Raw genomic sequence first — 18624 nt, 5'->3', positions numbered from 1 at the left:
GTTGATAGGTGTATAATGAGAAACATGTGTTTTGTACTGGGTATGAGCAAAAACAAAAGGAACAAACCCAGAAAGACACAGTCATGGCCTTTATGAGAAGAGCAGTCATAATAGCGCAGCAGTCATTCATGTGCAAATGATGGTTGCTGTTTTCTGCACCTATTACCGTGTAAGGCACATTCTTGGAAAAATGCCTTAGATTCTTGGCTTTATATGTAAAGATAGTGAAGAGTGTTCTGTGTCATAGAGCTCTTCACGTACTGACAGGCATTTGGAAACCCTCGGAATTTTTCCAGAGTCCCTAAGACCTGAAAAAGCTCAAGATGCTTATGAAGAAAACAGCTTAAATCTGCAGGGCATGAAGGTGGTTTACAGATAGGATCCAATCTTCGGGTGAAATGTCAGTTCTCAACAGGAGCTGATGTGCTTCCGTGCTTCTTCCCAATTCAAGGGTCCATCCAAATGACATCTGAGCACACTGTGCTCATCCTACCCAAGATGATGCATGGATATTGAAATCCTCAGTTCCCATAGATCACTAGGAGAGGAATGTGGAGTGCGTAGTCTCTACTGGTTTGCCTATCTTCTCAGAGATAATTGGAGCTTTTCAAAAGAGCACAGGAAGGAATAACAAAATGATAGGAAGGAAATCACGGGAAAGAAGTTCAGGCTCACGAGCATCCAAATAAATGGACAAAATGTGGGAGGATTGGATCATGAATACTAAGTTTCAATTTAATGAATCTGATGCAAAAACGCAATATGTTTGAACAATTAATGTTACACACAGAGAGTGTGGGAATCTTGTGGTCACTTATGCTCTTGGTCCCAGGCTCACAATGTGTTGATGGGGTTGGATAACATACTTCCACAGAAAGGCTGAAAATGACTCTTGTTTCTGGTCCAAGGCTGTAAAAGGAAATCCCTGAGGCATGCATGCATGGACTGTCGGCTACATATCAAGAAGAGGCATGTTAGAATGAGTTTTGTTTTGGTATTTGTGCTTTCTGATTAGAAGTGCTTTGAAAGGCATTGCTGCTGCAAGGACAATTACATCAGCATCAGCTGGAGGCTTGTTGGAAACAGGAACTCCCAGTATTCACCAGGTTCCAAGGACCATGTGTTCATTTTGCTAAGCTTATTAAGGTCTCCATGGGTTGACGAATACCCCAGCTACGTATGGAAAGCATTTCTCTAGCTAAAGTCTTAATGGAATGATTTCTAGAGATAAAATGTCAGTCTTCTGAGTCGAAAGGGACCATCAAAGAAAGAGGCTCACTTAAGGATGTATTAAGGCCATGCTGCCAGCAGGAAGATACAGCTTCTATGGACAGAATCTTAAAGAGATGTACAAAAGCATGTTTCTTGACTGTAACACAAAACTCCTCCTACGTAACCCCTAATCTAAATTATATATTTTTTGAAGAAAAACACCATGCCCCTGCAACTTTTGTCCTTACTGTTTATTGTTTGCAGTACTCAATAATGCAAGACATTCCAGGTGTGCCAGGACTGTCTTGTGACTAAAGTCAGCAAAGGCTGTAAACTCCTTCAAGAAAAACAAACAAACAAACAAAACAACAGCAAAACCAAACCTCTATAGATAATAGAAATCAATCATTGTTTTCTACAGTATTTTCTTTCAAGGTCAAAGTACTTCTAGAAAACTATTTCATTCTAAGGTTTATCCTAGATATGACTCTAACAGATTTTTTTTTTCTACAATTGAAGACATGCATCATGGGAAAGCCCACCCCCACTGTATATTCTAGAAAAGGAGGACAGCTCTTTCAGGCCATTGGGGGTTTGTTTTCTCCTCTGTTCTCAGTCCTGCTCTGTTTGTGTATTGGGAGTATAAATGTCTTCAGCTTATGAGCTTCACTGTTGCCTCTCCCTGTGTGAACCAGGCAGTGTAAATGTTTCCCATCTACCATCACGGTCCATTGCTGCATGGAATTTTCACTTTATATTGGTTGGTGCTTAGATATTAGCTGTTTCATAAACCAACAGATTATCCTCACAGTAAAGTTACACGATTAATTAGTGACTTATGAATTAGTTACTAGTGTTTTTCTTCTAAATTTGTATACATTTGAGTTTTAGAAAATAAACATTTAAAATCTCCTATGGTAACCTGTTTAAAATGTGAAATATAAAATGACATTATTTTCTGTTGTTTTGTTTTTTCTCATTTGGGCTTTTACTTTACTTTTCATGTTATAAGATCAGCAAACAAGGGTGGTGGGGGGAAGTGGGGTAAGGGGATAAAATCTGAAATGTAAATATAATACCCAATAAAAAAAAGGAAAAACAAAAGATCAGGAAACAAAAAAAAAAAAATCCAGTGTTTGTGAATGTTAGAAACATTGACATAAAAACTGAGCTTGCAAACATTTGTTTTTATTTAGCACAGACTAAAAACTCAAATAAACTATATTGTTGATGCTTTACTATAGTTCACATTTATTGTTAAACTTTGAACAATTTTTAACATATCAGCCTCTCTGTTATTTTGTTTTGCTTCCTTCCCGTGGGGCTGGGTTTTTTTTCTTATTTATTGATTTATTATTGATTGATTGATTGATTGATTGATTGATTTACTTACATGCTTACATATATTGTAAATGAATTATAACCACACAACATTAAGCAATTGTGGTGAGATCTAAATAGAAAAGGCAAGGCAACATAATTTCCTTTAAAATTATTCTATATAATGTTATTCTATGTAATAATAAGCCTAGTCTTAGTCTACATAATTTATTTTTAATCTATTATTTCAGTCTAGCATTTATATTTTGAAGGGGAGGGGTGAGACAAAGTCTCTTTGTCCAACCCTGTCTCTCCTGCAACTCACTGTCTACACCATGCTAGCTTTGAACTCACAGAAATATGATCTCCAAGTGCTGGGATTAAAGAAATACCCAGCTGACATTTAGGTCTTTGGTCTTTAGATCTTTTAGCAGGTAAAAAATAAGATACTTTATGAGTCTGTTTCCACATATTCAAAATAGCTCTTAAAGTTAAATTTAAGAGACTACATGGTCTTCACATGTGAGTTATCTGACAACTCAAGTTAGAAATAATTTCCAAATACACTTTATCATTTACAATCATAATACTATTGCTGATCAATAAAGTGAATTAAAAACAATTTATCATATTTAAATATTCCTAAAGCTTTATTCCCGTATCTTTATAAGAAAACTAATGTTCTTAAAATACAGAACATAATGTGGGAGGAGCACAGTGCACAGCCTCCAAGTGCCCTAGACTGGTGGGGGAGAGTGGTGTGGACACAGGCGCCTATGAAGTGCTAGCCACAGCAACAACGAAGACGCTATAGAGAACTACAGAGTCAAGGCAACTGTTGCTGAAACTTTTCAGAAAGCAGTCATGACTTTCACGAAAGTGGTGAAGGGAAGATGACAGAACAGCAGTGGAACACGCAGTGTGAACTCACTCAGGGTGACAAGTGGCAGCTTTGCCACCTCTAAGGGTGCCATCCAGGAAACAGCACTGGAAATATGAAAACTTTCCCAACTCTTGGGCTTGGTTTGCCAGATGCACCATCTGAACTGGAGAGGAACTGAATCTGTCTAACATGGGGGTCTCCACATCACTTATACTCATTCAGGCCTGTCTGGTTCCCCCAGGTTGAGCTCTGTGACCTTCAATGTAAATGAGCTTCCAGCTATATTTCTGATGGAAAAGGAACATTTACTTATAGAAAATGAATAATATACATTTTGTTCTTCAGATATACTAGCTGTTGGAAAATCAAATTAACTATTATCACTATCAGTTTATTCTCTCTCACACACATACACACATACATACATATGGAAGAATACATGTAAAATGTCTAGGAACAGTAAATTAATGATGGAACAAGTTATACGTTATAACCAATAAAAGAAGACTTCAATCATATATAAGAGCAAACAAGAAGTGTTAAGATGACATTATAAATAGATGGAAAAATTGGCCAAATTAAATCCATCTCCACAGGCTAACAATCAATCACATTTACAATGGACGCGGTTTCCATCTACATAGACAAGAATCATTTGTGGTGTTACTTTTTTTTTACGAGTTACATAGTATGATATAGAATATGTCTAAAGGACTCATGCAGCCACAGAAGCAATGCCTAGAAGGGAATACTGGAAAATGAATAATTTTTCATGGACCACAATAATGCTTCGTTCCTATCTCTGGAAAGGAAGTCAGCAAGTAGAAAGGCTTGCCTAGTGCAGTGGTGTGCTCTCTCAGTCCTCTGCACAGAAGAGAAAATAGGACAAATGGTTACGTTTTCTGAAGTAGTTTGAATCTGTACTTTTTCTCTTCCTTTTCTTCAGACAATTCATCATAGTTTCTATAATTCAGTTATAATGTTTTATTTTTTTCTCAGAACATATTCATTAAAAGCTACAGCTCTCAGACTTAGTTAATTCTGAATTCTTGTATTTCAATTGCTTTTTATGGTTCCCAAACAATTGGACCACAGAAACATTATTCATAAAAAAGAAATTAATAATTTCAGAGTAATGGTGAGATATTTTGTTAACAAGTGCTAAAAGGCAGTATTATTAATATTGCCAACTAACTGTATAAATGACATAGAGGAAATTTTACTTTAGTATAAGTACCAAATTAATTCTTTGTCATTTGAAGCACTCTATGATATGTATCTGGAGCAGACTAATTTTTTGTGTACATAATCAGGCTTGATGCCGTTATCCATTGAGCTAACTCACTTGTTATTATGTGCACCATACTCCATGGATCATCTATTTAGAGGGATTCCATGACTTGAGAGTTCACAGGAAACTGAGGAAGTATGTCCAAAAAAAAAAAAGGAACCATTGTCAGGATGTTATTTACATGTTCATACCCAACAGGGAGAAATACTTAATTTAGAATTAAAACATTTTCAACAATGGAACACTTTTTTCTTTAAATATACTGAACTTCTATGGTCATGTGAACATAAATCAGTTATCTGTAGCATTTTGAGAATCCAAAAGTCAGTTATACATATGAAATATGAAATAACAAATCTGCTATCTTTAAATCTCTTGCTCTGTAAGCAAAGAGGATTGATTCGGGGCCAATAGCTGTTCTTCATAAGATTCATGTCACTAGTACCCACCGCACAAATCCCTGGGTATTTGCTATACTTAGGGGAAAAACCAACCAACCAGCCAAACAAACAAACAAAAAACATTTTAAAAACGATGAGTGGTACTTTTTCTAGATGCAGCCCTGAGAGCCTGCTCTTGGTAATATGAAAACCTTTGTGCTATACTGAAATATAGCTTAATATACTGCAGATTTCCTTGAGTAAACTTAGTGAGAAGGAACACATCAGCTCTTGCTTTTGAAAAATGTTCAGGATTTTAACTTCTTGACCCTATCTCAAAGAATTATATGCAGCCTTATGGGTGAGCTTCAGACACGCACTGCTCTTGTTGATCAGAAGTAGGCAAACTAGGGGCTTCTATTTCTAGCTCTAGTTTAGGGATTGCTAAAGTACAACAGTGAAATCCTCTGATAGTGATACTTGCTCTGTCATCATGACTCTGTGTCAAGAGTGTAAGTTCTCCCCAAACTCCACTGAGTTCCACTTCTGCTGTATACCACTTGCAGTAAACCAAGACCAGTTAAACCTTCTTTATTCAGGACGAGCAAGGCATTAACCTAGAAAGCCAGTTGGTTATATTGCTTATATCTTGAACCATTGTGGAGAAAGTAAAACTTACGACTTATTAGTCATATTCTTTCTTATAAAATGGATTTCAATATTTGGGACAAGAAGCTAAACAACAAAAACACTTTTCTAAATTAATTAACATTGTTTTCCTTGGTTAATTTATATGTTCTGTTTTAAGTAAGAAGCTCTAACCTTTGATTTCTCCTTAGAAATCTAAAGCCATCTTTTATTTTTTTCTTCTTTAAAAACAGAGACTGCATGATTTACTTTGAGAATTTTCAGGATTGTAATTTTCCCTCTTTGATGCATGAAACATCCTGAAATTGTGTTTCTACACACACACACATGTACACACAGAGAGAGAAAGAAAGGGGGGGGGGAGAGGGAGAGAGACACAGAGAAAGAGAGAGCATTTTCAAGCTAATAAACCCAATATTTTCATATTTGCCCAGTTTCTTTGGATGTCTCTGCAAAGCCAAACCTCATTAGTTGACACAAATTTAAAAATTAAATTAAATCCTAAGAATAAACGTCCATTTACATATAAATTACATATTCTAAGATATAGCTTGTTTTGGTGATAAATTTCCTTTAGAAAACGCAACTACAATCTTTCCCATTCAACTTTCTGAAGAGTGGGGACTTAGATGTGACCTGCTTGTAAAGCACCAGGCATTGTCTACTTCAACACCTTTCCCCTCTTTCTCAGCTCTAAGACAGTGGTACAGTCTGAATCTGAATGTCTATAGGCTCATGGTTTGAAGGCTTTGATGGAACTGGTTGCTTTTCTAAAGCTGTGGTCATCAGACTATAGGACTTTTGTGGTGGAAGCAGGACACTGAGGTGGCTTTTGAAGGTGGCTCTCATGTGTGGCTACAGTCTGTTCTCTTTCTTTCCTGTCTACCACACAAACATCAACTGCATGGGCTACTGCTATCATAGCCCAAGTGGCTCTACCATTTCTTTACCACCTTGATGGACTGAAACCATACAGCAAAGTAAACGATTTCTCCTTTAGTTTCTTCAGTTATGTGTGTTTCCACAGCAACAGGAAGGGTAACTAAGACAGAAGGGAACTCGAGGGCCTTCGAGCAGCCAGGATTTCTCACCCTGGAGCAAAGATATTTCACAGTGGAACCCATCTCTCATTTGATAGGAATTTATATTTCAGTCCAAATCACAAAATGTTTTTAAGAGCTGCTGGTACAAAAAAAAATATCAAGCTATTATTTTCTTTATGAAAATCATTTCCAAGATTGGGTTTCTTTCGCTTCAATTATTAAAATAAATGTTTTAATTTTACTGCAATGTTAGAGCCACAGAATTATTGCAAAGATGTAACATGGTTCCTATGTTTCTCCCACTCAGATTCCAACTAGTATTATCACCTCACATTATTATAAATATATCTTGGGTCGTTTGTCACAATTGCTCATTTTTTCTATCTTACTAATGAAATCTGTGCATTGTGCAGATTGCCATGACCTGGGTTAACAAAGGGAAATTTATCACAAAAGCAAAGTCTACTTTGTTCCAAGATCTTATGAAGAAGTCTGCATTTCATGCCATGTGTCACCATCTTTAATTTTATTACTTATAATCATAAATATGCTGACATAAATACAGTGTACTTTTCAAAAAGAACAACACCAAGATAAAACTCATATTCCCACCCATTATTATTGAGGATGTGTATGACCAGGGTATAGAAGACTGACTGACTGCTCTTGATTGCTTGGTTCACAGTAGTGTTTGTCAGTTTACTCTCCTGTGAACTTACTCATTTTTCTCTCCATTTCTCTGCCACCTTTTAAACTAAGTCACTCTACACAACTCAGAGTTGGAGTTACTTTTTAGTTTAAGAGCAGAGTGTGTATATAAGTTATCCAGACTCTTCCTATATGTGTATTTGCCTATGATCACCCACTCACACACTTTTTTATTGAGTCATTTATTTTTAGCAAAAAGGATTCATTTTATATTGCATTTTATATTGCATATATATGCATTTTATATTGCAATTAATAACCCAATCCTGATATAAGTCCATAATGAACTTATCAATTAAAATAGAGTCCCTCTATGATTCCCATCTAGTCTCTGAGTTTACATAGTCCACAAACCTCCAGAATTACTTGGTCAGCATTTTATTTTCCACCCCTTTAAATGTGAGTGGCTTATTTATCTTTAATGCATCATACTTTCTTCATAATCTCTTGTCAATCCTGAGGTTCCCTGATCTTTTTCACTAGAGCACATAAAAATTTTCATTGTGGCACAAAACCAATTCGATTTCAACCAGTGTGCAATATCATGTGTTTACTCTAATACCATACAGCACTAGCCAGCTGCTTTGAAAGGTCCCTGTGCTTTACCAGTGGATCCTATCTCCCATACTCCTGGTAAAGTATGTGATGTGGAAAAGTCTACACAAGGACTAAACACCTCAGGAATTTACCACCAAATCAAGGATTTGTGCATAGTGTATTTCTCACACATGGGAGCTCTCTTAAATAAAACCGACATTTAATGTCTGGTAGTCCATGTTTCTTAGAATTATGAGAATTAAGTTTCACATTGTTAGCATTTGTCAGAGCAACAGAACGCAAAGTATCCTAAGATGGAGGGAAAAAAGAGCAAAAATGGGGAAAATAACAAATGAATTATAGAAGTCATATAGGTGAACTGACAGATCTTACTGATTTTTACTTTTTAGTAGAGTACTTTTTTACTAAAATATATAAAAATATTTTGTATTTAAAAAATAATGTTTCTGTGTTTTTAAGAATAGATTTATACTCTAAATCTCTTTTGTTCTTAATGTTCTTCCTCTCTTTTCTTTTTTTTTTCCTCCTACATAAGTGCCTATTTTGTGAGTCCCTATTTTGTGGCCTACACTCTTCATACTTTCTTGGGATGACCAGTTTCAAAAGCCTATCTGTGCCTTTATGGAGTCCATGTTATTGCTGAGACAAGAAAATATGACTGGAAACTTACTATATACTAATTGCATATTGATCCATTAAGTGTATAATGAAACTGAGAAATAACTTGCTTTGTAGGGAAAGGGAAAACTCTCAGTTTAGATAACAATTGAGCCCTGCAAGCATGTTGTCTTGTAGGAAAGAGATAAAAATGTTCAGTGTAAGACATCATGTTAGGTTACAACTTATGACAATGTTGAGGAGTTACCAGATAATTATAGATGACAGAATAGAAGTGGAAAGGAAACAGTAGGGATCAAAAACCAACTTGAACCCTATTTTACCCACGGAACAATGAGACAACTGCAACAACAACCAAAAATTATAAGCACGGAAACAATTTCATCATACAACTTCTTCAAAATCCCACCCACAAACAACTTAAGAAGAGACCTAGAAAACATAAGAATGATGGCCCTTGTATTTCATAGATGTCCTTTACCGCAGACAAAACAAGAGATGGTGGGTTATGTATGTTCATCAACAGAAAGGAAAGGCGAGAGTAAAGATGCATATATGAAATATTTTAACTGAAACAGAATTGAAGTTGAGTGTGGTCATTTGTATCTGTAGTACTGGCATACTTACGAAACTTACATAGTGGAATCCCTGCAGCTCAGCAGATTGAGACCAAAGAAATAAGGCAGCAGGAAAGGACAGAAGGCAGGGGGAAAATACTGAGGGAGTAAAGGCAGGAAACAGGTGTCAGTCATCCTAATCTCTGTCCTTATAAAGAAGTCTTTCCTTGATAAAGGCTACTTCTATCCAATTTTATCCTGTGCATTTTGTGTTGTTATTTCCAAAAGAATTTATATAAAACATTGCCTCAGAAGGATTATAGTCTAGATATAATTCTTATTGCCTAAATATTACTAAAGAAGAACGTAAAATGACTTTAGGGTGAAGAGATTTATAAATATGACATGAAAAGAAATTTAAGCTTCAATTATTCCCCTGCTGTGAGGAAGGTCTTTAGGGCTTCTGAACATGGACTTTATGGAAACTGAACTGTTCAACCTCAATCTGTGATATCAACCTAGACTTAATCTAAAATAATCTTTTTTTTTCTGGCAGGATGAGTCTTTGAAGCAACTGCAGGTTGTGCTTCAGCCATGGCTCTTACCAAGCGACACAGAAAGTGAAGGAATTGAAGCAGAGCCAGAGAAACGTGAGTAGACTCCGTGTTTGGTGGCAAAGGACTTTTAACCAACTCCACAATAGCATTGCTTCAGTGTTATCCCAACTGTTGGAGAGAGGTTGATAAACTAACATTTGAAATATGAATTTTTTTTTTGATTCCAACTAAAATCTCCTATGAATTCTGCAGGATAGTCATAATGAGTTGGTAGTATTTGGAAACGTCAAACTATCATAAGATTGGCTGATGAGGAATTACACTTACAAGTTAAATTATTAATAAAAGAGTCTTGAACAAGCAGCATAAAGTAAAAAAGAGGGAAATTTCTAAATCTGAAATAATTACAAACAACATGGGAAAAAAACCAGGCATATACCTGTAAAGTGGTTCTTCCCCCTAGCCTGTCTGTACATACTTAAACAGATATGAGTATGTTATTGTTGCATTCAGTCACTTGCACTAAATTCTTTTAAAGCCTTTATAAAGTTTGGACTAAAAAACTGTTGCAATTATTATATAGACAGACTGCATGTATGATTTGAATTAGTTTAGCTACCAAATCAAAGGTGCCTGAATTTCGCCAAACCAACATTTTTATAGAATGCCATTTACTAACTGGATTCATGTGGCTGTGCTAATGAACTAAACCTTGAATATAAAGAATGGATCTATAACAGTGTATTGAAAGTGACCCCACATGCAGGCTTATGTCCTTTCCCTGAAACTCATGCTTACAACCATCTGGGCATCCAGTCTGCTCTCATTCCATGTGTGTGGTTTGTGCAACAGCTGGAGACTCACAGCTACATCACCTGCATCTGCTTTCTCAGTAAAAGGAAATAAGTGGTATAAGTCTGTGTCAGAGTTTACAGCTTTAAATCCTGGGAACTTATAAATGCGCAAGGGACCAAGTTCTTCTCCCCAACAGTAACTCCCATTTCTTGATTCAGTGTTTTATAAATAATACTTAGGTTATATTATAAATTACTTAATTTTAATTATTTCATGACAGAACCATCATGAAAGGAATTTTACAAAAAAAAATCTTTGCAATGGTACACATTTCTAATTGCATTGCTTTAAAATAGGATTTTAGTTCAAATATTTTTTATTTGTTTATTTTTGTTTTTAAATATGCACCTGTTAGAAAGATGCTTTGGAACAACTGAAGGGAAATATTTATACACTTTGATTCTAAGCAAGCAGAACACTTGGTTAGAGAGATTTCCTCTTTACTATCTTTTACTAACAAACACTAAGCTATTGTGTAAACAAACTCATGTCTCAGTGCAAATGCATGTTTGGATCGCTCAGATTATAATCCAAAACCACTAAGTAAATTAACTTCAGATGTCTAGATCTACCACAGTTCTTCAAGACCCTGAATCAGAAGCCCTCTGCACATTGCTTAGGATTCTGTTTTTGCATTTTAAATAAATCTTTGGTGATTTAGATTTAATTTTTTTTTGCTTATCCTAAAAAATAAATGATAAGTATTGCAAAGCAAAGTTCAATGAATTAGAAGTTGTTTTTTTAGCATTGCTTTCATATTGGCCTTTTCTTCTTTAGCCCTTTTCTTTCTCAGAGGTAGAAGTCAATTTTGCATGTAAAGCATGAGATAGAGGAAGAAAGAAGACTAATCTTGGAAGGAGTGAATATAGACAGAAACAAGGGTAGCCCCTCCACAATGAAGTTTATAAAGTCAAAATTGAATATCAGTCAGCATTCTTTAACTCCATCTTGCATTTTTTTTTTTTTAAAAAATAGTGTTTGTGTGTGGATATTAAGTGATCTTGGTGTAGTATAGTTCCATGAGCAGGGTTCACTTAGAATGTATGAAACCCTAAATTCCATTTTTGTACCACAAGCAAAGAATTAAAAGCAAATATGGAAAGAAGGAAAAAATGTCCAAGCAAATCCACAAAACAATAGTTGTCCAAAATAAACAAGTACCAGCTAGGCATATGGCTCACAGCTGTGATACCAGCACCCCAGAGACTGCCAGAACAAGAAGATCCTTAGTTTGTGGCTAGTCGAGGATACACAGCCAGACACTGTCTCAGAAAACAAACAAGAATCAGAATGATATATTGAAGCTAGCTATGCAACAATGCCTCGAGATGTCAGAAATGACTGAATGTTCTAGGAATGCAGAAGGAGTCTGTGTTGATGTTCTATGGTATAAAAATCATAGAGAGACACTGTGTCCTTGGGGAGGCTTTACTGTACAAAGCCCAGCACCTAAGGAGTTCCCACAAGTATGAATAACCTGTGATCTCCAGATGTGAAGAAAGCCAGGAAGTTTGTTCTACATGGGCTTTAGTTGAAAATGCAGTTATTCATATGAAGACGAACGTTCATGTCTCAACTAAACAAGTTTAAAGGGGAACTCTCTATATTGTTTGGAACTTAAATTGCTGTAGAAATTGGGCTTTCTTATTAAAATTCACTGGGCTCTTTCCTAGGTAAATGTAAGAACTGCAATATTTATAAACCATAAAGATTTAAAAATCAACTCGTTGGAGATAAGCTCTCAGGAAAAATTTACAGACTTGGTAAAAAGTCACAGTAGCACAAGGGCAAGTCAGTGGGTAAGGAAAAGAGTAGAGATGGCCTCACCAGGATGCATGGTCAACCGTTTGAAGATGCAAAAGAAACCCAGAAAAGCATCCTGAAAGGCTAAGGGTGTAAGAAAGGTGGATATTTAAGAGACATTATATAAATCACTTATAATTTACACAGCACTGATTTCTAATTCCACCACTGTGAAGTTGCTGCTAACCTAGTTTGGTGATTTACTACCCTCTGTCTCCTGTAAGCAAACCACCGACACTGCTCTTCATTCGGGGCTCTGCCATGAATTATTATTGTCTGCCCCTTGTGCTTCCTGTGGAGCACTTAGACGCTGGACTCACTGGGGACCCTTTGTAGATGGTGTGATATTTTTCTCTAGCTACTCCCAGGATTGTCTCTTGGGTTTTGTCTTTTGACAAAGTCTAGATAGGTATGAACATCTTCTTAGAATTTCTCACTATCTAAATTACTATTTCTTTAATCTAAGAGGTTCTTATTGTTGTTTTATCATTTCTCATTCAAAAACCCTGCCCTTCTTATCTCTATGTCTCTTTTGGAGACTCCAAAATATACACACTCTTGCTAGTGATTCAAGAGTCTCTAAGCTATTCTTACTTTCTCTTTTTCTTTAATGTTGTTGTTCCTCAGAATGAATAATCTCATGTACCATTACTTTTTTCTTCTTTAGAACATAAAATCTAAATTGACCTATCTTTAAACTCTAATTCCTTCTTCCATCTGTTCAGCTCTGCTATTGAGCCCCAGTCCAATAAATACGCATTTCAATTCATACTTATCCAAATATGTTTATAACAATTCATTATTGATTAAGCCTTATCTTGTGTGTTTGTCATATAGACTTCCCTGGGGATTGTTTCTATTATCAGCCTTATTTATGGACCACAATTTTTTGTTTTGTGATATGTCACTTGCTTAACTTTTTACATTGTTTTTGGAATTGACTACTAAAGCTCTCTTCAGTGGCTTAGATAACAGACAGATATTAACATGAATCACACTACTGCTTACTTTTATGCCACAGTGAGATAAAGACCTCCAGAGAGTAAAAAGTATATTTCATTCTACACACAGATTACAAGATTTTAGTCCACAATTGCTTGCGCTCATGTATATATATAGAGGAAATGATATAGAGTTACCACAAACTATAACTATTAGAGCAATGTTACAACTTAAGCTTTTAATGAGATGCAGCATGTGTATGAGAGAACAGCTGTTCCCATCCTTGCAAACAGGAAGCAGAGAGCACACTACAGAGGATGGATAAAATCTTCAGTGGCCCATGCCCAGTGACCATCTTCTGCCAGCTAGGATAGTCCTCCAAAAGTTTCTAGATCTTCTATGGAGGCTAAGAATTTATAACATGAACCATAATGCATCATATGTCATGAAAACATCAACCATTTTCAGTTCTGTTTATATGGGATCTGTAAGTCAAGGAAAAGTGAGAGATAGGGCCACATTAGTTATTTCCTGGAAGACATACAGCTTTGCAAATCTGTGCAGCTTCCTACGGAAATCACATTCATTAAATTTACGTCTTTTTCTTTCCCTTTTCTTCCTCTTTCTTTTTCTTCTCTCTTTCTTTTGCTTCTTTTTCCTCTCCCTCACTCTCCAATTCTTTCTCCTCCTCCTCTTCTGCCTTAGCCACTACCACCCCCCTTTTGTTTCAACTCTTGTAACTGCTTTAGGGATCTGGTATTCACAACTATTATTCTTGTGGGGTTTTGTTTTTATTCTTTTTGTTTGGGGTGTTTGTTTGTTTGTTTGATTGATTGATTTTGATTTTGGTGTTTTTCAAAACAGGTTTCTCTATGTAGCTTTGGGACCCTACATCTAGCTCTGTAGACCAGGTTGGACTTGAATTTACAGAGATCTGCCTACCTCTGCCTCCTGACTAAGGAGATGTGCCTGCACAGCCTTGATTGTGTTTAATAAATATCCTAGATGCATGTGCATTCTCATAGAAAAAAATTTAATTGAGGAAAGACATGGAAGACCACAAAGAAATGTTATCCAAGTATTCATAGAAGTCTAATTATGATAAATGTTTAAATATGTGCATTTGGAATTCCAAACTCATTCTGTTCTCTGTGCCTGCTAGAATGTTCTGAACACACAGTCTCCTACATGATGAAAGTACTTATTTTCCAGGGTGGTGCTGAACTAGAGGGAAATATTTTGATAGAGGTCAGTGAAAACTGCCTATAACTTAAAACTTTTGCTGAGCTAACTGCTTGTCTTGACCTAATGTTTTTAATCTCAGGAGTAGATACACAACAGCTCACTATGGAATGTAGAGTCAGATAGTATCTGCCTGAGTCTTAGCTTCAAATGAAATTTAAAAGAAAAGTAAGTTTTAAACAAAATTTAGTAAAAATGACAGTGGAGAAATTCTATGTCTTACTATATTTGAATCTCTTAGACACTGATGTGGTGACAAATTTTCAAGAAGGACAACTCAACTGTATATTTGTTAATGAACAGACCAATAAATCAGAGTGTTGGCATAAATGGTAGAATTATTGTCCATTGTTGGACTGGAGGAATTGTTTCTGATAGTTTTCTAAAATATCTATGTAATAAAGTCACTACTTAGTTCTTGAGAGACAAGCTCTGCTTAATTATACTGACCACAAGTTCCCTCTGAAGAATGCCAATCTGTGACTTGAGTCTACACTTCTGTAAAAACAGATGTCCATCAAATCTAACCTCAGTCTTATGTCTCTCAGTCAAATAATGGGAAAGTTGGGGCTCCCAAATACTATTTGCTCATTCACCTCCCCTCATTACTAACAGAGAAAAGACCAGATTCTATATCCTCTGGCCAGTGGTGGTACTGTTACAACCCTACCCTATACTTCATTTATGACCTTCCCTCAATCCCATTGCCAAGGTTTAATTTTGACTCTTTATATCAGAAGTGTGTGGGGTAGAAAATGGAGTCACAGGATTTGACCATGTGCCTAGGAATTTCACCTTCAAGAAAAACCTACTAACTTATCTTAAGTTATTTTTTTCTGGGTACTCTCCCCAGATTTGACTTTGAAGTATGTGTAAGATTAGGGTTTCACAGGTGACTACATCAGCATGTATATTATGGAGTACTAATGAGTGGATCTAAGATTGAAAGGTGTAGAAGAGATGTATATGAGGGTAGTGGACGGTCTATGATCTAAGGGAAAAATATTATCAATGGTGAATTAGGTCTGACAGGTGTCAGAGCTTCAAGAGACTTATAGCTCTTGAGAATACCATAATATTAGGACTGTGACATCAAAGTGAGGACTAGAAATTCTATTATTAATTCTATGGAGTTAAAGGTCAGAGGACTTTGGTGCTTTGTGATTATTTATAGATCATGTGAGTTATCTTCACACTACAAACATTTGTAAGTAAAAGAACTTACATGCCAGAAGGAAATGAAAAATGTCACAATAAAACTAATAAAACCAAGGCAATAGAAGTAACTACTGAGATGAGCTCTTACAGAGAAAATTGCCAGAACTTGATACCAAACAGTAGTAGACTAGCTTTCTGTATTAAATAAATTTTGGTAATAGTTTAATCTCACATTTTTGCTTTATTTTTTAATGCTCTTTAGAAAAGAAACCTTTTTATACATAGGTTATGATATCTGAATCACATCAGACAATACACTCTCTAAGTTTGGCATAGTAGACATATAATGATAGTAAACATTTTAAAGTTGATCTTTAAATGCTAGAAAGATAAGTCAAAGTACTTGTAGTCATTTATTTGTTAAAAGCAAGTGATTACAATGTCGGTTGTAAGTCTCTACTACGATACTTAATGTTGAGAACTATTTTGGTTATGAAAAATGTTTTACAATTTTTGGAGTGCAAATGCCTGTGAATCACTCATGTAATGTTCTTATGTGAAAATCCTCCTCAGGTCTGTGGTGACACTCACAAATTATGAAATGTTAAATTAATTCCCGAGGTCCTAAAAAAAAATTAACTAATGATAACTTTTAATAGTACTGTTTTAGTTAGCATTTACTGCTGTGAACAGACACCATGACCAATGCAACTCTTATAAAGACAACCTTTAATTGAGACAACCTTACTGGTTCAGAGGTTCAGTCTATTTTCACTGAAGGCAGGAATCAGGGCAGCATCCAGGCAGGCATGGTGCTCCAGGAGCTGAGAACTCTACATCTTGTTCAGAAGGCAAGCAGGAGAAGACTGACTTCCAGGAATCTAGGAGGAATAGGAAGAAGGTCTCAAAGCCCACCTCCATAATTACACACTTCCTCCAATAAAGCCACACCTCATAATATTGACACTCCTTGGGCCAAGCATATTCAAATTACAACATTCCACTGCCTAACCCCCATACGAATTGTTTAAACATGAGTCTATGAGAGTCATATCTAAGAATAGAATAATGTAAAAATATATTTAGTCAAACTTTAAAAGTCTCTGAGACAGTCTCAACAATGTTGAAAGTCCAAAGTTCAAAGTCTCTTCTAAGATTCATGTAATCTCTTAATTGTAATCCCCTATAAAATAAAAATCAAATAGCAGATTACATATGTCCAAAATATCATGACACAGCATATATATTACCATGCCCAATGGATGAAAAAAAGGCCAAACCCCATTGGAGCAAACTCCAAACTGTGCATTTCCATGTCTGATGTCAAAGAGCTTTTCAGATCTTCAACTCCTTTCACCTTTGTTGACTGTCCATAATTCTCTTTGGCTGGTTCCACTCCCTGTTAGCAGGTACCCCATGGCTCTGGCATCACAGACAACTTAGGATCTCCAAAGCAACTTCAGTGTTAAAGTTTCTTGTTCCAGTGTCTAAGATCCACACATGATCAAAGGGCACGAGTCACATCTCCAGCTCTCTTTCTGAGTACTCTAGGTTCTGGCTGACTCCACTCCACTGCTGCTGCTGTTCTTGGTGATCATTCCACGATATTAGCATTTTCAATACACTGAGGTCTTCTATTGCAACTAGGCTTCATCAATAGTCTCGCCTAGGCTCTCTTCATCATGCCAAGCCTAAGCTTCCTTGCATAACCCCTTCAGTTCTCAGCCATCAACTGCAACTGAGACTACATTTTCATCAATGGCCTTTCCTGGCCTTTGACAGTGCCAAGCCTCAGCTGCTCTCCATGACCCCTTCATAACTTCAAAACCTGTACGTTCAAATTCCTGCATGAATCTTACACATTGCCAAGTCCAGCTGCAGCCCAAAGTACATACAACCTTGGCTATCTCTGGAACACAGTTTCTTTGTGTTCTCAGAAAACACTTCCCAGAAGATTACACCTAAGTGATGCAGTTCTCTTTTTAATCACCACTAATTTCTTAGCTTCAGCTAACCAGCATCAGTTGCTGGTAGTCCCTTCTGTACTGGACTCTAAAGCCAGAGTCACATGGCCAAAGCTAATGAGCTCTGCCACTTGCTGGGGCTAGAACATGTCCCTCTTGTTCTATTACATTATCAACAGTTTTCTGTTTTCCAACTCCTTCACTGCCAAAGTTTGGCTGTCCTGGAACTTGCTTTGTAGATTGAGCTTGTCTGCATGGCTCTGGTTCTTTGAGTGCTGTGATCAAAGGTGTCTACCATCATGCCTGGACTTAAGCCTTTCTCTACTTGGAACTTTCTCTATAGCAGGTTGGCCTTGAACTCAGAGATCTGCTAGCCTCTCTCTCTTATGATTAAAGGCATGTACCACCATGCTCAGACCTAAGCTTAACTGGGTAGGATCTTGACCCTGATGTCACCTCTTCCTTAATCTGTTAATCTCCTTGAACATAGGATTCAGCTCCATTTCACTTGTTGGTGAACCATACATTTTATACTTTTCCTTTCTCAGTTTGCTCCTTTGCATTAAAACGCTCTTCATAAGAGTGAACTTAGTAACCATACAACAGAATTTAAACAAGGCTGTTTTGAGACTTCCATTGCCAGAACAATTAATCTAAATCTCTTAGCCACAGGCAGACTCTTTAGTAAAAATAGTAAAAAACAACTCAATAGTAAAAAACAACCATGTTCTTCACCAAAATATCACAAAACATTTAAACCTCGTGGGCCAGGAGGCCTACACAGTTTAAAATACCCTCAGCTCCAACTATCTTCCACAGTCCTACTAGGATGGCCCATTCAGTTCCACGTAAAGCATTCTATGGCTTTCCAAATCTAAAGTTCAC

The 18624-nt window shown here is 36.4% G+C and overlaps 1 protein-coding gene across 6 annotated transcripts in view; it reads left to right on the top strand.

Moving 5' to 3' along the window:
- Positions 1-18624, top strand: part of C25H8orf34 (chromosome 25 C8orf34 homolog) — a 394450-nt gene that overhangs the window by 361277 nt on the left and 14549 nt on the right. For all 6 annotated transcript variants that reach the window (XM_076924364.1, XM_076924363.1, XM_076924361.1 and 3 more), the window contains one exon: positions 9775-9868. In XM_076924364.1, the coding sequence (XP_076780479.1) occupies positions 9775-9868 (94 nt within the window). The remainder of the gene's footprint in view (positions 1-9774; positions 9869-18624) is intronic.

The sequence above is a fragment of the Arvicanthis niloticus genome, chromosome 25 (genome assembly GCF_011762505.2).
Source record: "Arvicanthis niloticus isolate mArvNil1 chromosome 25, mArvNil1.pat.X, whole genome shotgun sequence".
Taxonomy (NCBI): Eukaryota; Metazoa; Chordata; class Mammalia; order Rodentia; family Muridae; genus Arvicanthis; species Arvicanthis niloticus.
Note: the sequence above shows the minus strand (reverse complement) of the source record. Positions and strands in the feature narration are given on the sequence as shown.